The sequence below is a fragment of the Aricia agestis genome, chromosome 4, assembly GCF_905147365.1.
Source record: "Aricia agestis chromosome 4, ilAriAges1.1, whole genome shotgun sequence".
NCBI lineage: Eukaryota > Metazoa > Arthropoda > Insecta > Lepidoptera > Lycaenidae > Aricia > Aricia agestis.
Genome location: NC_056409.1, coordinates 122026 through 143946, shown reverse-complemented (window position 1 = coordinate 143946; position 21921 = coordinate 122026). Strand labels below are relative to the sequence as shown.

Here is a 21921-nt window from a genome sequence, read left to right as displayed (position 1 = left end):
TTCTTTGAAAATATCAAGGCAAAAAGCTATTGTCGAGTAATATGCATAAACAAAAGCTCATCTATTAAAGTCTGGCTTGTGACTCAATTGATATAGCCTTCGTAAATTACGCCGCCGGGACGTGCCACACCGCACACGTGTACGTAGTACGTACGTGGCGCCGACCTCCAGACACGCGCGACACACTGTTAGTACATTGGTACTCAACCTTTTTTTACACGGATGACAGACACGTTTTGGTATCTCTGAAGCGGGCCCCCACCAGAGTTAAAAATAATTACGTTCTTCAAAATTAGCGATTTAAAGGGGAAAAATTTTCACGACTGTCACCACGACTGCATTATTTTGCTGGTGGGTGTGAATTTCAAAACGCTTTCAACTTAACCTGAGACCCGCCGGGACCTTATCGATTTCTATGAGAAACGTCCTAACGTCATGAAATCAGCGCTGCACTAAAGTATTATCGCTCTGTTTCGTTACATCCTGTATAGTGTATACGTATCGACTGAGGGAAGTGTCGTTGAATGATAAATAACTTGGTCGCGCGTGTGTTGCAGCTGGGGCGCGCGCACGAGCAGATCATCCAGCCGCTGGAGCGGTTCCGCAAGGAGCACATCGGCGCCGTCAAGGTACGGCCCCCACACCGCCCCCGTCCCCACACTGCACGGTCGCTGTGTGCAAGGGCAAATAGGAACACAAGGATAGGAGTAATGGAGCGGCACCGACGCCGAGTAGTCTGGTCTATTTAGACGCAAAAAATCGTAACCTCGGAATAATTCGCATAGAGCTGAAAATTGATAGAGACGTTGAATACACAATTATAAATAAAACCTCAAACCTCAAAGCGGATCGCTGGGTCCGCAAAAAAACATATTCAAGGTCAAAGGTATGAAAATTATGTTCTTCCCGTTTTCTTTTCAAACTATACATTATATCATAAAAATAGGTATGGCAAGAGTGTAGATCATAGAATTCTCTACAAAAAATATTCTGACACTTTTTTCATACGACTTCTCATAATTTTAACAAAACCTCATAATTTGCGGGTTTAAAGTTTGGGAAATCATACTTATATTATAAAGTTAAAACATTTGTGGAACTGCTGGTTTGAATTGAAAAATTCGCTTTGCTTTGGATACTCTTATTATCGAGGAAGACTCGAGCTACATAACATCACGTTGCCACCAATAGGGGCAAAGAAACAGAGAAAATGTGGAAAAACGGGGAAAATTATTTGAAAGAGCTTATCTCACAAACTGCTGAAGCGTTTTTTATGTTATTTGTCACATATATAAAGTAGACCACGTGGAGGGACATAGGCTATTCTGTTTTTCGGGAAAATGTACGGTTTCTGTGAAATACTGTATAATTAACAGGACGGAGCGGAACTTCTTGTACTACAGCATACGAGGGCTGTTCACAGACTGACGTACTTCTGCGTGACTTATTACCGTTACCAAATCTTACTTTTAGAGTCGCGAAGAGCAACAGTACGCTTGCAAGGCACTCAGAAGTATGTCAGGCCGAGAACATGTCAAACTACCCTAGTATGTACTATACTACATACTATACTAGACGTTAAGCGTGGCTCCGCCCGCTTTTATTATAAACTCGGAAACCGTACATTTTCCTCAAAAAAAAAATAATAGCCTACGTCCCTCCAAGTGGTCTATTCTATAACTGTGCCAAATAATATAAAAATTGATTTAGCTGTTCGTGAGATAAGCCCTTTCAACTTGTTTTCTCCGTTTTTTTTTTCACATCTTCATCTTTTTCCTCCCTCTTATTGGTCGCAGGGTGATGTTATATAGCCCAAAGCCTTCCTCGATATCTAAGACTATCCAACACAAAAATAATTTTTCAATTCGAACCAGTAGTTCTACAAATTCTTCAGCTTTAGAAAGTCGTACACAAAAAAGGCGATATTCTTTGTAGAGAATTTTATGATCTACACTTTTGTCCTACATATTTTTATGATAAAATGTACCGTTTGAAAAATAAACAGGAAAATCCTCATTTTTTGACATTTGACCTTGAATAAAAATGTTTGCTTAAGGAGGATCACTGGGGACTTTTGAGGTTTTATTTATAATGGTGTATTTAACGTTTCTACCAATTTACAGCTCTATGCGAATTATTCCGAGGTCAAATGTTTAATTTTCCTGGGGTAGAGTGTCCAGGCCGGCCTTTTGAGAGGGTCTCAAGTTGATGATGATGCGTTTGTACTTTTTTGAACTTGTACGGTCGCACTGTAGCGATTCATTAATTAGAGTTACGACTTACATTCTTAATTCTTACAGTTTGGTGATCTCAGATATAAACCGTCTAAAATTCTACTATAATAAGTATATAATATTTTTTAACATTCCAGGAAGGAAAAAAGAAATTCGACAAGAAGACTGCTAAATTTTGCCAGAGTCAGGAGCGCACCCTTTCCCTTTCCACGAAAAAGCCAGAGACCGTTTTCCAGGAGGTATGTTCGCTGCGAGCTATGAAAGGGAAAAATACAGTCATTTTATTATAACTTAGATAGTTAAATTAATATAACGTAGTACGCCGACGCTGCGAACTGCGAAACAGCGGCGAACCGAACGCGAAAAATCTGCGAAACAGGAATAGAGCGCGATGCAATATAAATTATAAGCCATAGTTGATAGTCGTAAATAATAATAAAATCGACAGTAAATCGGTTCGCCGCTGTTTCGCAGTTCGCAGCGTCGGTGTACTGGAGGCGTGGAGGTCTCAAACTAATTGTTTAACGAAATAATGTACGAGTATGTGACGACGTTACTCTTGAATTGTTGTTTAAAAATTACAAAAAAGAAAGAAATCAGCAATGTACCTCCTACCAAAACGAGTTGGACGTCACTTTGTGTTACTTATAAAAAACGTTCCGATCCACTTTTTAAACGCTTATTTTTATTAAAAACTAGCGGTCGCCCGCGGCTCCGCCCGCGTTGATGTCGGTTACCGCTGCAAAAAGCCTGCCCAGGAAAGATACGGTCAAAATAATTCCCAGGTCAATTCACAGACACCGACATGATGCGTGATGCGCTCGTCTTTTGCGCGTTTTCATCGCGTTTTGGCAGATATAAAGTTTAAAAAACCGGCCAAGTGCGTGTTGGGCCACGCGCAATATAAGGTTCCGTAGTACCGTTAGTTTTCGAAATTTTTTGTATGGTTAATGATTGTACATTTATAACGTGTTTTACACTACTAACAACATCATCTCAGTTACTTTTAAAGAAATTTGAACGAAAAGTTCCTTTATACTTCGCCGAATACATTGTTTTTAGTTGATCGACTATTACTCAATATGAAGTCTTCTCAGCCGTGATAGTTTTCCTTTTCAATTCAGGATATTTCCTACTCCCGTGAATTTTTCCATATTTCCAGAAACAACTGTTTAGCCGTTTAGGTAGAAGAGGGGGCGGGGGGCACTGGACTCTTAATAATTTTTTCCACTTTAAAACTTAATATTTCACAAATGGATACCCATAATATATAGTTTTCATAATATATAGGGTTAGTTCCCGAAACGGTGGTAGGCAACATGTAGTTCAACATTCTGAAAATATTTGATTCAAATTTATTCAGAAATAAAACAATTTTTATTTATTTTATTTATTTTATTTATAAAAAAATCTTTCCAAAGACACTCCACATGATGGCGTGGGCGCGAAAAAGGGGAGGTACTTACCATAAAAAATATTTTTTTAAGATTTTATGTACCATTTTGTCGGCATCATTGATATGTGTATTCATGCCAAATGACAGCTTTTTAGGTCTTATAGTCTCTGAGAAAAACCGGGGACAGACGGACAGACCGAAACTATAAGGGTTCTTTGTTGACTACTGAACCCTTAAAATGGTTATTGTGCCTCACTCGACATAGTGTGTCGCGGACTTTTTTGTAGATATTTATTAGATCTACAATTCGAACATATTTTTATGGTTGTATCTTTTATAGTTTAGACAGCGTACGCAAAATAAGTAACTTTGCTGGTTGATATTTTCACCTTGTGTCCGAAAAACCCAAATATCTTACGGCACCCTATTTTTTTCCAACATAAAATTTAGCCTATGTTACTCGTGAATAATGTAAGTAACTTTTGAATAGCGAAAGAATTTTTGAAATCTGTATGTCTGTGTGTAGTTTTTGAGCCTATTTATTACAATTAAACAAGCAAACAAAGTTTTCCTATTATATTAGTGTAGAATGTAGATTAACAATAACTATCTTCCCTTATACAGGGATACTGCATATGTGGCTACTGACTTGGTACGAAGCCGCTCAAAAAGATAACGTAACTATTGTTTGTATCGGTTAAAAAATTATTCGCAACTCGTGCAGGCGGACGCGGCCATGGACATGGCGGAGCGCGACTTCTGCCAGGCGTCGCTGGAGTACGTGTTCCAGCTGCAGGCGGTGCAGGAGCGCAAGAAGTTCGAACTGGTAGAGACGCTGCTGGGCTTCGTGTTCGGCTGGTGGACCTTTCACCACACCGCGCACGACGTGCACGCCGACAGCGAGCCGCTCGTGCGCGACCTGCAGCTGCGCATCCAGCGGGTGAGCACCCCGCCCCACTCTGCCACACCCCGTCCCACCACGGCCGAGCGACACTCTCGCCGCCGTACTTACGAGTCACCGAGTTAGACGGACCCTTGCAAATTGGTTTTTTATCGAATTACATTACGTACATATATTTTTGGTCTCATGTGCATTTTTGTGAATCGCAGATGATCGGTCGAGGGGTACACCGGCTCCCAGTGCTCCCGCTCGGCCTCCCCCTCGGCCTCCCCCCGAGGTGACGGAGTTTTGTGCGATTGTGTAACTGATTTACTAATGTTTTTGTGAGGCCATTTTAACAAGTAACAAAACACGGTCTGTCGGCCCAGGGTCTAAGCTCGTTGGAGTGAGCGAGTGTGACCTGCGAGTGGTGTTGCCAACCCCATAAAAACGGCAGCTCATCATTGAAAAACAGTTGGTGGAATAAAAGGCTCACTCTATATAGTCATCTTCTACAATGTTACAGGATTCACATACATTATAATTTAAGTGGTGGACAGTAGAGCACTGTTCTACTGTTAACAGTAGAATAGTGCTTGCCAACTCTACTGTTTTAAAACAGTAGAGTTGGCAACACTGACTGCGAGTGTGGAGTACGCTTACTGGTGCATGGCGTGTGCGAGTGGTGCGCGTGCGAGTGGTGCGCGTGCGCGTGTGTGTATTGCTGCGTGCGCATGAGCGTGTGGGACGTGAGCACTGAGCGCGTCCGACGAATTTAATTTGTTTCAGACGCGAAGTAACTTCGAGGAGACGAGCAAGCAGACCGAGTCGCTCATGAAAAAGATGATGGAGATGCGACAAATGGTAAGCTGTCATTTACACCGCTTTACGTCCTACCCGGCCGATTCATTTTAATATCCCCCGCGCAGCTCCATATTAGTATTTTTGTAACAATAAAAGAACGCCAAGCCGGCCCCTCAATATCGCGCTTCAATTTTATTGAACAGTTTATTCGACAATTAGATTGAAGGAGCGCGATGTTCAATATCAACCCTAGACGGTCAATGAACTTGCTCGTTAGGGGCCCGCTAAGTGAATGTACGGAAGCTTTGATAAAGTAAATATATTTTATAATATCGTTTGGTCGTAGAGCAAGGAGGAGGAGTGCGGCGAGGAGGGGGGCGGCGCGGCGGGCGGGGCGGGGGGCGTGGCGCGAGCCGGATATCTGTTCCTCATGGAGAAGAGTAAGTGACACGTTTTATTAACCCTTCATTCAGATAAGTAATACTACAATTATTCATTTATACAGTATTATAGTTTAACAAAACAAAATTTTGTTAAAGTTTGCTTTTATTTATAATTTATACTTTTTTTTTTTATAATATCTATAGACGCTTCACACCACGTCAGTCTGGCCCCGTGGTAAGTACCTGAAGGACTTGTGTTTCGGGTACCAGACAACGGAAATATATTTAATACTTTTATACTATACATACATTTAAGATTTTTATTATATGATACACATATTTATAATACACATCCATGACCCAGGAACTTCGAAAACTTTTTGTTCCGTCGACGGGATTCGAATCCGCGACCCCCGGCTTGAGCTACCAACGCGCTCACCACTGAGCCACAGAGGTCGTCAAACTTTACTTTATACTTTTATTATTTACTTCAATATTATGAAGATTGAGTCTTCTGACATTAATCATAGGAATATTAATTTTGTTATTACTGTGAAGCGGTTTCAAATTTTTGTTTATAAATAAAGATAACCGAATTTCTCGAAAATTTACGTACCCATTTACGTACCCTTCTAAAATTAAAAACATAATATTATACTTACCAACATCATACCTAGTTGATATTTTATTCGTAGTAGATATTTTATGTGCCTTTTTTACGAACCTAACGAAGAGAGCTATAATAATTCAAGGGCTGTCTTTTTTAATGTGTCGGTATAGATTTTTCCGCAAAATGAACGATCGGTCGTCGTCGTATGTCGTGTGACGTGTGACGTGTGACGTGTGCTAACCCGGCCGGCGGCCGCTGTTACAGAGGCGTTCGGCACGGCGTGGAGCAAGCACTACTGCACGTACGAGCAGGGCTCCCGGCTGCTGTCGCTGATGCCCTACAACCAGATCAACGTCAAAACGGTGCCCGCACTATTTATTATGGTTAACAATTTTTGTCAGTTTTTCATCGAGCGATATTTATTTTTCATAAACATAGGAGTTTGAAGAAACGTGGATCGGAAAGTTTTGTAAAATACCGAGTGACGTCACTCCGGTTTCGGCGGGACGTCCGCGTCGCTGCGAAGATGAACATTCATTTTTCGATTTTTTTAAGAAATAAATACCCGAGCGACGTGACCTTCCATATTTTCGAATCGCGAGACTTTCGAACCGAAATTCGAAATAAATATACAACTGGTACTATTATTTCCTACTGAAGCGATCGAAAGTTAACGATGTGACGTGTCAGGTGGGCGCCAGCGACAGCGTGTGCGTGACGGGCGCGCGCGAGGCCAACGAGGCGGAGCGGCGGTTCTGCTGGGAGGCGCTGGCGGGCGAGCGGCCGCCGCTGCTGATGCAGTCGCTGGGCGAGCGCGACCGCGCCGCCTGGCTGCGCGCGCTGCACGCCTCCGCCGCCGACCCGCCCCCGCCCGCCGCCGCCGCCGTCGCCCCCTCCGCGCCCGCGCCCTGGCCGCTCGACGACGCAGGGGCGGCCTTCGTGCGCCGCCTGATAGCCGCCATCGAGGCGCGCGGCCTCGAGGAGCAGGGCCTCTACAGGTGGGCCATAAAATATCACAGTCCGGGACAGTTCCGGAGCGTCGTTTTCGAATTAGTGTACGCGAGTCGACAATACTTTTTTCTTGTGCCTGTTATTTAATTACGAGCGTCCGATTGTTCGTATCGAAAAAGAACCAGAAACACTATTTAGGAATTTTTAGATGACGCGATTTAGGTTAAAATGTTAAAATATCTCCCGAAATGTGTATAGTAAACGAGATTATTTTTTTATATTTTGCGGAGAATTCATTAAAATAAGAGCTTAAAGGTTACACGTATCGACGAATAAAAAGCTTTTTGAAGCTCACGAAATATAGGTATTTGAAACCTTCGGCGCCACGTATCTCACGTAGTGACCGCCGATCTAGTTATGTATTACGCGGTGGTGGTGTGTCACTTGTCAGGGTGGCGGGTGTGGCGTCGAAGGTGTCGCGGCTGGTGGGGCTGGCGCGCGCGGGGCGGCTCGGCGGCGCGGCGCTGGCGGACCCGCTGGAGTGGGACACGCGCACGCTGACGTCCGCGCTGAAGGCGTACCTGCGCGCTCTGCCCGAGCCGCTGCTCACGCGCCGCCTGCACGCGCAGTTCCTCGCCGCCGCTAGTGAGTACATCGCACAGTGTTTTTTTCGATCCAAAAAACGGACATCGTGTAATACTGGTCTCGCTTGAATAGTTTTTGAATTGTCTCAAAAAGAAAATCCCAATCCCACGTCCATAAAAAAGTGAAAAGTTATTATAGTTCAAAATTCGTAAAGATTAGACAAAAACATGCTATATAATATTTGTAGGACATACAAAAATGTCGGCTTATGAGGGCCATGAAAACAAAGAAAATCGATTTTCAGTTTTTATTTTTTTCTGACTAAACTAAGTCGATGTTGCAAGCGCATGATGCTTTAAGAGAAAGCTAATCATCAACACTAACACTGGTAAAAATACTAAATCTAGGGATGGAACTTTTGAGTTCTATATCTTTGAAAAACGTGACACCGGGATTCGTGGACGTCGATTTTTTTTTAATTTTTCGATCGTGTTAGCAACATCTAAAGGCAAAGGGTGCAGCATCATACCCGAAGAAATCCGAAAATGTCGAATCTGCTGGCTAGATACTGATACTGGGACCACACACGCCCCTTCAGGGCATCAAACATTACATTATTATTTTTATCAAAAAATTAAAACCGACTTCCAAGGTAAAAACAATAATAAAATCCTATAAAGTTGAAATAATATGAACTAAAAAGTATTAAATAATATTTCCTATCTAATGCTAAGTACTCGCATACGGTTTTGCTCGATAGTTTTAATGAAACTTTTTAATCGGGACTTAAGAGGATACACCAGGGGCTAGAGAAATGAAAAAAAAGTACGTGTAATATCTATAGCTGTCTCCCTTACCTCAAGCCTATACCGCAGAACGCGATAGAGACAACTGCAGAAAATCCAGAAAATCAACGATTCGTTGTCCCCTGATTCCTTCTCCAAAACTTAACCGATTTAAGTACTTTTTTCATTAAAGATTTAAAAAAGGCTTGAGCTGTGTTCCTATGTTTTGCTTTTTTATGTATAATCTAGCCAAATCTGTTTTCTGGACGTTTGAACACAGCGGAAAATCTGGCCATTTTTTTGGGTTTTTGAACGTTCATATCTTATTTAATAATTAAATTATGAAAAAAAAGAAAACATAGGGACATTGTATTAGTGGCCGTTGATATTCAGGAAAAAAATTATAACTCTACTAGCACTATCCAGGGAGGAAACAGGGGACAACGTTTGTATGGAAAAAAGGGCGGTGTGGACTCCTCTTAACGCGACTTATTTAAGTAGTAATGCTACTACGAGTACATACTTTTTCTCGACGTTTCGGCCGTGTTGCAACGGCCGTGGTCACGAGGGGACTGCAGGAGCGCGACGCGTACGTCTTCGTTTGCACCGGGCGGTCGGTTGTACCCGATTAAAAAGTTTCACTATAATGCAACGCGAAATTTAAAATGTTATCGATAGTTTTAGTCCAAATCGAAGAAAATAACATGGACGGACCAGTATTTCCTGAGATTAGCGCGTTCAAACAAACAAACTCTTCCCAATTATAATATTAGTATAGATTATGTCAATCCTACTAATATTATAAAGGCGAAAGTTTGTTTGGATGTATGGATGTATAGATGTATGATTGTATGGATGTGTGGATGTATGGATGTTTGTTACTCTTTCACGTAAAAACTACGGAACGGATTTTAATGAAACTTTACAATAAATGAGCTTATACATCAGAATAACACATAGGCTACAATTTTAACCGACTTTCAAAATGGGGGAGGTGTTATGTTCGTTTTCTTATGTTCAACGATTACTCCGCCGTTTGTTAACCGGTTTTCAAAATTTTTCTTTTGGTATGTAGGGTATCATCCCAATTTGGTATTATATTCACAAAAGTGGTGATCTGATGAAGGATCCATAAGTAATCGAGGGAACTCCTCAAAATTTTTGGGGAAACATGTGGTGACTTCGTTTTCGTGAGAAGTATTCTACGCATATGCTACAAACAAGTAAGATTTTGCACCGACTTATACCTGGTATACCGTGGTTCGGGAGGTGCTGAGAGAACTTCTGATTCTTTATAAATACAAGTTTGGGAGTTTCGGCGTTGTTTTAAGAACGTAAAGCATATTATTATGCTACTATGCAAATTACATTCATCATCATCATCATCACTACAATAATATTATACCATGCATCGTCCCATGATTATGAGCCTTTTCATAGTCTTTTAGATCGAGGCTCGAGTTTGTCAAGCGATAATTAAAAAAAAATCTATACTTAATATTATAAGCCCGAAGAGTATGTTTGCTTGAATGCGCTAATCTCAGGAACTACAGGTCCGATTTAAAAACTTATTTCAGTGTCAGATATCTCATTTATCGAGTAAGGCTATAGGCTATATTATATTATCACGCTAAGACTAATACGACCGAAGAAACTCAGAAAAATGTGGTAAAAACGGGGAAAATATTAAAAATGGTTTATCTCACGAACTACTGGTGCAATATTTGGCACTTATATAGAGTAGACCACGTGAAAGGAGTATTTATAGCTATTTTATTCGAAAATGTACGGTTTCTGTGAAATTCCTAATTTACGCGGGCGAACCCGCGCGGGACTTCTAGTTTAAATATAAAGCAATGCTTTAGGTTATGATGGCCAGTTTAAAATTAGCCTTAGCCTAGGCCTAAGTAGTCGAAGTACAAGCGATCGATTGGGTCGTTAGATTAACCAAATTTTTTAGCCGGCTAAATCGTACAATTCTAGTCATCAGTTATTTAGCTGTGGTTCGCTTGCTCAGAATGTGAGCGGCGGGAGGAGCGTCTGTGCGCGTTGCACGCCCTGGTGCGCGCGCTGCCCCCCGCCAACCGCGAGCTGCTGAGAGCCGTACTGACGCACCTGCGCAGGTGAGTGTCCCGCCCGCCCCACCCCCGCCCCGCCCTGCCCCGCCCCGCCCGCACTGACCGCGCGTGTGTCCGCAGCGTGGCCGCGCGCAGCGACCGCAACCTCATGACGGTGTCCAACCTGGCGGTGTGCTTCGGGCCGACTCTGATGCGCGCCGAGCGCGAGACCGTCGCCTCCATCCTGGAGCTGAAGTTCTACAACGTGCTGGTGGAGGCGCTGCTGGAGCACCTGGAGGTGGTGTTCGCCGCAGAGCCGCCGCCGCCGCCCGCCGCGCCCCCGCCGCCCCCCGCGCCCCTCCACCCGCGCTCGATCAACGGCATCATGGGGTGAGTGCTGCCGCCTTACATTTAATCGAGAAGTCGAGACGAAATTTCCATAGCACGTACATGTGGCTCGCACACGTAGTGCGCTGCACTGGTCGTCCGACGTGCTATTATTACATATTATAGTTTGTGCGTTCTAAGATGATATGGGTGACAGTTTTCATGTTCCTTGCTACGGGTTTTTTTTACAAGAAAACAAAAAAGAAATGAAAATGTAATAAATTATATTCCATCTACAAAAACAAATGTTTCCTATAATTGTAAATGAATAAAAATGAAAAGATGCTAAATACTAACTTATTAATAAATTTTATAAATATTAACTGTGAAATAGGAGTATAAAATTATTGTTACGAAAACATTTGAAAAAAGTCATATGCATGAAACGGAACTTATGTCAATAGAGATTGACTCTGTTGAATCGAAATCAAATCAATAATAACCCTCCTGGCAGTCGGGTAAAAAGGGCAGCCATCTCAAATCGCCGGCACCCACTGAAAGGTCAGTACGAAATCGATAATTTCGATTGCAATTCCTTTACGAAGTGATTCGATATTTTTAAAGTATCGTTATATATCGTATTAATTTTTGTTAGGTAACTTCCCTATTTGTATACCCTAATGCAAACTGTCAAATCTTTGGTCAAAGTTAAAAACCGGCCAAGTGCGAGTTGGACTCGCCCATGAAGGGTTCCGCAGCAGGTTTATTTTTATGAAATTAAGAGGTTTTTGATTTATTTTCATATTTTTAATTAAATGAAAGTTAAATTAAGGTTTACTGTTTATGACGTATAAAAAAAAACTACTTGCTAGATATCGTTCAAACCAATTTTCGTTGGTAGTTTTTATAGTAATGTACATCATATATTATTTTTAGACTTATCATGCCCCTACTTTAGAAGTTAGAGTAGAGAGTTATAGTTTCGGAGGAAAGTGGCTGTGACATACGGACGGACAGACAGACAGACAGACATGACGAATCTTTAAGGGTTCCGTTTTTGCCATTTGGCTACGGAACCCTAAAAAGATATAAACAATGAAATTTTTTTAAATCTCTATTAATAATATTATTAAATATTGTATAAGTAGAGAATTTAAAAATATATATAACTTAGACATTATTTTTTTTTAATATATTTTTCTTGGGTCGATAGTACCCAAATTTGAGATTTTTCAAACCTTTAAAAATTCATATCTTTAAAAATATTAACTTTATCGTGAAAAGTCATAGGACCTTTTTTATTGGTATTTCAATAAAGAATATAAAAAAAATTGTCCGGTTGAAAAATATCAATTCCTTGCAATTGTTTAAACAATGTTTGTTTAAACAATATGGCACCGGATTGCGCCCTGGCAACATGCATTTATATCATCAGGAGGGCAATTTGAAGAGAATCGTATAAAAAAATTGAGGTGGAATAGTTTTCGGTACTCATGCGCCGACTCGTGCTAGTCTAATAACAATTTGAATATTTTAGAAGATTTTTTTATAATGTTAATCGTTTTTGAGTGAATGACTTTCAAAACGCTCAAACAAATTTTAAGTTCGTTCTGCGCAGATCGAAACACATTTTTTTAATAATCATAATAATCATATTAAGGTAAAAGCACTAATGGTATACGGAACTAATAGATGACACTTACGACAAAAATACCATAAAAATAAGAATTACTCTAATTTTTTCTCAACACTTTAAATTTTATAAGCTTCTCAAGCTATCTGTTGATGTGAAAAAATATATTAGGGACGCCTTCGGGAACAAAATTTTGAAATGGGATCAGTTTTCGTAAATAATGTGACCGCGTCAGCCGTCAACACGCGCTCGGCAATTTAGCAAATAGGTTAGGGAAGGCGAAATTTTGCACGTAATTTTTGAATACACTTATTTGATTTTTTGTAATTTCTATTGATTTCATTGGATTAATGGTTATGTTGTATACACTAATTAATGTTTATTTATGATTTTTTATCCATTTTCCCTAACAATATAAAGGGTGTCTACTATTAGTTCTTGAAAATGTAAAAAACCTAATAGATGACATGGATCTCATCTTTTAGTTTTGCAATACATACTAAAGTTATTTTGTAGTTTATTCTACTGCAAATATCATCAATATTCTCTGAAAATATAATTCTATTAACAAGCTAACAAATTAGAACTACTGTACCTAAAAATTGACATATTAGACCTTGTCTGATCTAAAAATCGATTGCTTTAGTTTTTTAGTAGTAAAAGAAGAGCTGAGAAAAGAAAGAAAAAAAAGAAGAGGCAAGAGAAGCATGGAGACTAAAGACTGAAAATAAATTTTCTTGGAAAAAATATATGAAAAATAAAAATAAAAGGAAAGATAGTTTTAGCATGGAAGAAGAGTGGATAATATTTCATATACATGTAGTTACTATGATGAAGTAAATGAAATTTTTTGAAAAACGGCAAATAAATATCTGATAATAGGAAAAATGTAATGTAATGTTCTATGTCAACTATTAGTTCATATTGGTGTCTACTATTAGCACAATTAGTGATGTTCGTTTTCTGTGATGTCATCTATTAGTTGTTATGACTAAGTCTACAAAAAGACTAATAATATATTTTTTAATTGATTTGTCAGAGAATAATTATAATAGTTTTATTTTGTAAGAGTTACTGAAGTTATGGAAGAAGTTAGCAATCCTTTATTTTCATAAATATACATTTTATAACATTCAAATGTTTTATGTTTCCTTGAAGCGTCTGCCATTAGTGCTTTTACCTTATGTAACGGTATATCATATCATAATATCAAATCAATAGTAGCGATTTTATTGTTCCATATAATTTAAGTCGATTTATGTCGATGGTGGCTTGTATTATGCATAGTTAAATATAGGAAAGTATCGCAAACATGCGGGGCTTTAGCCGGGGTCGGGGCCGGGCGCGCCTCCTCACAAGTCACAGGTGTGCAACAAGTTTTTGCCGCGTCGCGCGCGCCAGGTGGGCGGCGAGGCGTACGCGACTGTCGCCCGTATAGCTGCGCCGCACGGACTATTTTAGCGGGCACCGCTCCCGGCCATCTGCTCCGCACTAATAATTCTCCTTCGAGGATTTTATCTTTCTAGTTGAACTACTATTGTGGTACTATTGTATTCATTGATTGTATTGCGTATTTTATACCACGAGCGCATAAGGCCGCGGCCTTCGCGGCTGCGAATCGTTTCTGTCAGTAGTAGGCAGTAGTAATAAAAATGGCCGGGTACTAACAGGTACAAAGGAATAGCTATGTAGAAATTTTATAAATTATAATTAGTATATATAAAATTCTCGTGTCATAAATCATAATGTTACCTTACTCGGACTCCGAAACGGCTTTATATATATAACTCAAAGGTGACTGACTGATCGATATAGTGATCTATCAAGGCACAGCCCAAACCACTGGACGGATCGGGCTGAAATTTGGCATGCAGGTATGTGTTATGACGTAGGCACCCGCTAAGAAAGGATTTTGATAAATTCCAACCCCAAGGGATTCAAATAGGGTAAGAAAGTTTGTATATAATAAATAATAATATTTCTTAACGCGAGCGAAGCCGCGGGCAAAAGCTCATTTTTATATAAGTACATATTATTAGTTTTTGACTATTTGACCGACTTTGCTCGGTATTCGATAAAACACGAATAAAATGACATTTTCTAAAAATGATTCCTAGCTAGATCGATTTATCGCCCCCGAAACCCCCTATACTATACTAAATTTCATGAAAATCGTTGGAGCTGATTCCGAGATTCCTATATATATATATATATCTATACTTATATAATATTAATGTTATAATTCTGCAGAGTTTGTTTGTTTGTTTGAACGCGCTAATCTCAGAAAGTACTGGTCCGATTTGAAAAATTCTTTCAGTGTTAGATAGACCATTTATTGAGAAAGGCTATATAGACCTCTTCTCTCCCGCCAATTCTAAATGTGAAGTATTCAGTTTATCATTAGGTTTCGACTTATTGTATCTCTGAACAGCTGAAAAAAATTTATCTCGGCACATCACATCTTTAAATTTAACAACAATTGTACGAGGCTGTTTGCTCTCCTTGTTCAGTTTGGATACTCTAGTGCAGTTAATTATGTCGCCTTCATTCAGTTCAAATCCAATAAAGTTAGCACATTGATCCATAAGATGCATAAGTTTCTCATTATGATATTCTGGTATGCCATGAATTTCTATATTATTCTCGCGCAAGTGTTGCTCCAAGTTGTTTAAGCGTTCAGATACGTCCTTCACAGACTTTTGAAGCTCTTTGTTTTCAGCAACCAAGACAGCATTCTCTTTTAATATTATTTCTGATGCACCTCTTAGCTCATCATGCATAGCGCTGACAAAATCAACTGATTTGCGCAAATCCTGGAGCTCTGCCTTTAGCGACGAAAATTCTGATTTGATGGCTTGTGAGATTAGTGATGGAATTTCTTGCTTAATGGCCCGCAAAATTTCTTCTCTGATAGAGGATATTAAATTTTCATCACATGAGCAGACCTTTGATGGGCTATGTGGATGTAGTTTGTTAGTGTTTAAGTTCGATTTGTTCCTCACAGTTATGTTGAAAGCATCGGTCTCGGGTATATTGACATTTGTTACAGGCAAAGTAATATTATCTCTATCATTTCTAACAGGTGTGTTTACGTTCCCTGTTTTAGGTTCCTTATTCGAAAAAAAAAGCAAGAGTACTTGTCTATGACTCCTTTGTCAAAAGCAAGTGACAGCACACGTCAGTTGTCAAAACAATGTGCAAACTGTCAGCAACATATGATCGGCCAATGAACTCAAATTTGGGAAAGCCGTTTTTTAACTATTGTTGTTATTGGCCAAATTCTTCTTGAAATTTTGTTTGAAATGGCTGTTATCAAATTTATAACGAAAATTTGTATACCTTGTGTCGAAAATTGTGGCAAATTTCAGGTGTTAATGACTGCAAAAAGTTATCACAAAGATGGTTGATAGTTGTGTCTTCCTTGTTCCATCGGCTTCACAGGTATTTGTTACTTAAAAACCACTTTTTATAATTATTTAACTAGGACCTTCTAAAGAACGATGTTTATGGTTGAACATACAAAAAATATATGTAAACAGACGAACATAATATAACCTCCTCCTTTTTAGAAGTCGGTTAAAAATCGTAGGAAAGTCAATTCTGTACATTGAATATTTTTTTACAATAAATAATACTTGGGATATGATCTACTATGCTAACGCGGACGAAGTCGCGGGCAATAGCTAATAATATTATAAAGCGGTAGAGTTTTTTAGTTTGTTTGAACGCGCTAATCTCTGGAACTACTGGTTCCATTTGAAAAATTATTTCAGTGTTACATAGCCCATTTATCAAGAAAGGCTATAGGCTATATTTTATCACTCTAAGACTAATAGGAGCGAAGAAATAGAGGAAATTGTGGGAAAAACGGGGGAAATTATTTGAAAGGACTTATCTCGCGAACTACTGGCGCTTTATGTTATTTGGCACAGATAACGTGAAGGTCAAAGGCTATTTTTTGTGGACTAATAATTTGTCTGTGGAATATCTAACGGGCGAAGCCGCGCGGAACGTCTTATCTATGCATCAGCTTATGGTAAGATTTGAGCGGTACCTGCGCGCGGTGGGGCGGGGTGGCGGGGAGGGGCGAGACGGGACGAGGCGGCAGGTGCGCGCGCAGCTGCCGCCTCCGGCGAGCATCTCCGCGGCTTCTGCCAGCTGGCCGTCAGCTGCTCATCTGCGACACATGCATTATCTACTCACCATTCTTTTGGTATTTTATTCACCGTTCATGCGAAGGCATTAAAAGAAGGAAAAAAATCCTTAATCTCCTTCGTATATTATATAAGCAGGAGTATTATGCCTTAGCAAATGATGCTGACAGAGAGTGGACTGAGTGGATATTTAAAGTTAACTCTCCTTACATTTTCTTACATTTTAGGGAATGGTCCTGTGACTAGAGTCTAGACTGCAAAATCCTATTCATAATGGGCGGCGAGATCGATTCAAGAATTATTTACCTTTTTTTTTTTTTTTTTTTTTTTTTTTTTTTTCGTTGGGGAAATGCGTTTACGCATCCCCGGCAGTCTGGGGAGGGCTACCGGGGTATGTGGGACTCCCTGGGGGCGGAGGGCCGCGCCCGGGCATACCCACTAAAACCCCAACGGTGTTCCTGCTCTTCCGCTTAAGGCAGAGCCACGGGATACGCGGAATACACAACCGCGACTCTGCCAGCGGATGCCTCTAAAGGCTTCAGTGCATGGCTGTTAGGCCTACACTGTCACTACAACGCGATGCGCGGAACACTTAGCGCATCGCGGACAACTCGGGTCTCGGTGATGTTGGGCGACGGCGTCCCCACGCCGTCACCTCGAGCTCCCCAGCTAAGTTGGGACGTCAGGGCCATGTCTGACCCTTTGCCTACGCCTTGGCCTCCTCCGAGGGTCGAGTGACTCCGCCTCGCGCCTACGCTCTGACTCCTCTTTCGCTGACATCACCTCCTCGGCAAATGTCGCGACGGCTCTCCAGGAATTTTCACTGCTCAGCATCGCACGTACGATCACTGGCAGCGAGATATCATCTCCAACGGCGGCTTGCAGAGCCGCTCTTTGTTCGGTCCATGCGGGACAGGCCAGCAAGGTGTGCTGTGCCGTGTCCCGTTCGTCGTCACAATGGTGGCAGGCTGTTGTCTGCTCACGTCTGGCAATGTCGCACAGGTACCGACCGAAACACCCGTGTCCAGTCAGTACCTGTGTGAGGCGGTAAGTGAGAGCACCGCCTTCTCTGTCAGCCCACTCCCTCAGTACGGGACGCATAGCAGCTAATAGGTCGACACTAACTGTGGACTCGTTCAGACGCGCAAGCCACTGCTCAAACGCGTGGTCTTTCGCTTGATTTCTCCACCGTCGTATGTGATCTGGCGGCGGAATATAGCCTGCCTCACGCTCAGCCTGGCAACGCCAGTAGATATCGGCCAACGATTTGGCTTCGATGTCCCAAGGGACGCTACCTGCGAGGACGCATGCTGCGTCTTTCGAGATCGTGCGGTATCCTCGTACCGCTCTGATGGCCAGTGTGCGTTGCAGTCTGACCAAGATCTGTCTGCATTTTGACGCTAGGTGTTCGGCCCATATTGGTGCTCCGTACATGCACATTGAACGCACTATGCCCATGTACAAGTTTCGACATTTTAGGCTGGGTCCTCCCAAGTTAGGGAGCAGCCTCGCAAGTCCTCCGGCAGTCTTCGAGACTTTCTCCGACAAACACCGAAAGTGCTCTTTAAAAGACCACCGGCTGTCCAACACAAGACCTAAATAAGTCATGGACTGACGTACTTCAATTCGTGTACCTCCCACGATCACAGCAGCACCCACTGGCGGCGCATTCCGCGGTCCATGGAAGCAGATTGCCTCGGATTTTTCAAGGGCGACCTCGAGTCCCAGGGCGCGTATGCGGCGCACCACTTCCGCGACCGCAGCGGTCGCCAGTATTATGGCATCTCGCTGTGTCTGCCCGCGACAGACTACTGCTGTGTCGTCCGCGTAACATTCCAGCTCTACTCCTCTTAGGTTGACTCCTCGCAACACCCAGTCGTATCCGATGTTCCATAATTCTGGGCCAAGAGATGACCCTTGTGGAACACCGCATACCACTGCCATTTTAACCCAGCCGTTCTTAGTCGGGAACTCTATGTACCTTACTGAGAGGTAACTTCCGACTGTCCTTCTTAAATACTTGGGCACTTTATGGTACCGAAGTGCCTCTTTGATAGTTGCCCAGGGCAAGGAGTTAAAGGCATTCGATATGTCAAGTGACACTACCAAGACTACTCCGCCCTGAGCAACTTCTTCTTCCACTATCGTCCGCAACTGAGCAATCGCTCCGATGGTCGATCGTCCTGCTCGGAATCCGAACTGGTTAGAGTTCAGGTTCGGGCCAACTCGGTTGAGGTGTTCGGTGAGACGTGCGACGATAACCCTTTCTAGCATTTTACATACTTCATCGAGCAGGACAATAGGGCGGTATGCTGAGGGTCGATTTTCCGGTTTTCCATGTTTTCGGATCAGGACCAGTTTTCCACTTTTCCAGCGGTGAGGGAAACGACATTGCGAGAGGCAGATGTTAAGAACCATGAGCACTCGCTCTTCCATTTCTTCCATTGCGAGTGCCCATACGCGACCTGGAATGCCGTCTAGGCCAGGTGCCGTATTTCTCTGCCGCATCTTCTTTACTACCATGGCAAGTTCCGCCGACGTTATAGGTGGAACCTCCTCATCGTCATCGGTATCGTCCGGGGGTGCCATCGCTGGCGGAGACCACTCGGCTCTTGACGGGAATAAAGTTGACAGGACCGTCTCTCGTAGTTCTGGATCCAGACTCTGGGTGAGAGGTGGGGCAGATGGGCGGAGTTTCTGCCTTACAAATTTGTAAGGCCGCCCCCAAGGATCGCGATCTAGAGTCTCTAACCATTCGGTCCACGCTTCGGTCTTGGCTCGCCGAATGTCTGCCTTTAAGGCACTACGGGCGTCCCTATAGGCTTCATAAGCGGCCTCTTCGGCGTCTGCATTTCTATTTCGTCTTCTTCGAAGACGCGTATATCGCCTGTGAGCCTCTATGCATTCCGTTCGTAGCCGATGGATCTCCGAATTCCACCAGTACACTTTGCGTGCACGCTTAGCTGATCTGTTTCTGGGCATAGACGCATCGCAGATCTGCGTCATTGCATCATTCAACCATTCTGCCGCTGTATCTGCATCTTCTACCGGTGGCATTGGTACCAATGACTGCACTATGGCGGCCTCTATTAAGAGGTCCTTGTTTAATTGGCGTAGAGACCATCTGGGCCCGCCGTAAGGTGATGGTTGGCGACCCAGTCTCTCGTGAAAGTCGGTAATGCTAAACCGGATGTACCGGTGGTCCGATAAAGTCTCCACATTTTGGAGAACACGCCATTCTCTAGACCGCTGTGCGACGCTAGGGCTAGCCAGTGTGATGTCGATTACCGATTCCCCTCGTTGGCGTACGCAGGTACTGGCATTGCCGTGATTGAGCACTACTAGGCCAGTTTCAAGTATCCATTCCTCGATTGTTCGGCCTCTAGCATTCGTCGTCGGGGAGCCCCAAAGCGCTGACTTTGCGTTAAAGTCTCCGGCGACGATTACCGGATTAGGCGTTCCGCTTATGAGAGCCGATAGTCGTGATAAGAGCTCCTTAAAATCAGCTATCGGTCGATTGGGCGAGAAATACACGCTTACCGCAGTAAACGAATCGAAATGGACTGCTACAAAGCCGTGTCCCTTCACTGCGCTACTAGATGCTATGGTTCTTGGGCCGGTAACGACAGCAACTAATGAGTCTGCATCACTAAACCAGTTCGCGCCAGGCAGAACACGATATGGCTCGGATATTATTGCTATGTCAATGGACCACTGCGCCATGGACTGGACCAGTAGGTCCTGTGCGGCGGCGCAGTGGTTCAAGTTACACTGCAGGAAACATATATGGGCCATTGTTATTGGGTCTCCGTTAAGCTGGCCTTCTCTGCTGCAGAAGCCGGAGGAGATGTGGTCACGACTATCTGAGGATTCATGCTCTTTTCAGAGCTGGTCTTCTTTTTGTTTTTAGGGGCTGATTTACCGCAGGTTGCACTTCCAACGCGGTGATCGGCCGGTCTTCCTTTCGATACGCAGAGCGCACAATGCGGAGCGTTCTGGCATTGCTGCGATGTGTGACCTGGTTGACCACAGCGGAAGCAGAGACCGCTGCGGTCAACGTCGCAAGTGCACTTGCTCTTCGCGTGACCCGACTCCTGGCACTTATAGCACCGCATGAGCCGAGCTGGCAGCAGTGTCACGCGGGCTACAACCCACCCCACGTACAGTTTGGTACTGGGGTTAGAGATGGTCTTCGCGGCTTCTACCGGGCAACTCACCCACGCAGTGCCTAGACCATTCCTACCGACGCGTATTTGGCCCACCCTAATTGTCTCAACTGGACATTTGGCGGCTCTTGCGATGGACTCGGCAACTTCTGTGGACGTAACCGAGTCGTCCAACCCTGATACCCGAAGCTCGGCACACCTTTGGGGTCTAGATATACGCACATTGTGCTCCCCCAGAATTTCCCTAAGTTTACCAGCTAGAGTGTCAGCCTTTTCATTATGCGCGTCGCCCGAGACCTCGAATATTCGGGCTCCAGTCATCGCGACCTTGACTTTGACCGCAGGGAATTCAAACGCCTGCTGGACTAATTGTTTCTTCGCTTCTTTAAGCACTTCTCCGTATGAAGCGCCGCGCTCCTCTGCCTCCGGCTGTAAAGTGAGGACAACAGCTGCAGTCTTAGGGACGCGTAACTTTCTACTTTTCTTTTTCTTCGGCACCTTGCCATTCTTTTTTCCCACTTCTTGTTCTTTTCTGTTCCCACCTCTTTTCACTACTTCAGTCCATTCTGTGGATTGAAGTGCTCTTGGGACTGTTGTTGCTACAGGGGCGTCTTGTCTTGCATTTGCCGCCTCTATAGCCGCAGCAGTTTGCCGCGTCTTCTTTACTTTTTTAGGCGCTGGACCGGGATTTGTCGGTGGCATCAGTGTTGTGATCGATGCCGTCGTCGTTCCTTTGAACTCTGTCTGCGACTGTTCTGCAGACATTAGTGCATTCCTTTTATCCGCAGCGAGTAGAGGTCTCAGACGTGGCTCCGGTAAGAGTCGAGCCTCGAGGCCTTCCAGTCGTGCATCCAGTCTAGCGCTCGATAGCGAGACTGCCTCTCGTACAGCCCGCTCAATCAACTCTTCCGTAGTCAACGTCTGCTTTGCAGGAGAACCACGCGGCCGAACGATGG

The 21921-nt window shown here is 43.1% G+C and overlaps 1 protein-coding gene across 2 annotated transcripts in view; it reads left to right on the top strand.

The window, feature by feature from the left end:
• Window positions 1–21921, top strand: part of LOC121726067 (rho GTPase-activating protein 42-like) — a 40803-nt gene that overhangs the window by 10405 nt on the left and 8477 nt on the right. The window contains exons 3-12 of one of the 2 annotated variants that reach the window (XM_042113295.1): window positions 558–629; window positions 2372–2473; window positions 4355–4570; window positions 5300–5374; window positions 5661–5754; window positions 6572–6669; window positions 6998–7305; window positions 7710–7903; window positions 10646–10751; window positions 10827–11075. In XM_042113295.1, coding sequence (XP_041969229.1) covers window positions 558–629; window positions 2372–2473; window positions 4355–4570; window positions 5300–5374; window positions 5661–5754; window positions 6572–6669; window positions 6998–7305; window positions 7710–7903; window positions 10646–10751; window positions 10827–11075 — 1514 coding nt within the window. Of the gene's footprint in view, window positions 1–557; window positions 630–2371; window positions 2474–4354; window positions 4571–5299; window positions 5375–5660; window positions 5755–6571; window positions 6691–6997; window positions 7306–7709; window positions 7904–10645; window positions 10752–10826; window positions 11076–21921 lie in introns of both variants that reach the window. The other variant, XM_042113294.1, reaches the window with a different exon arrangement.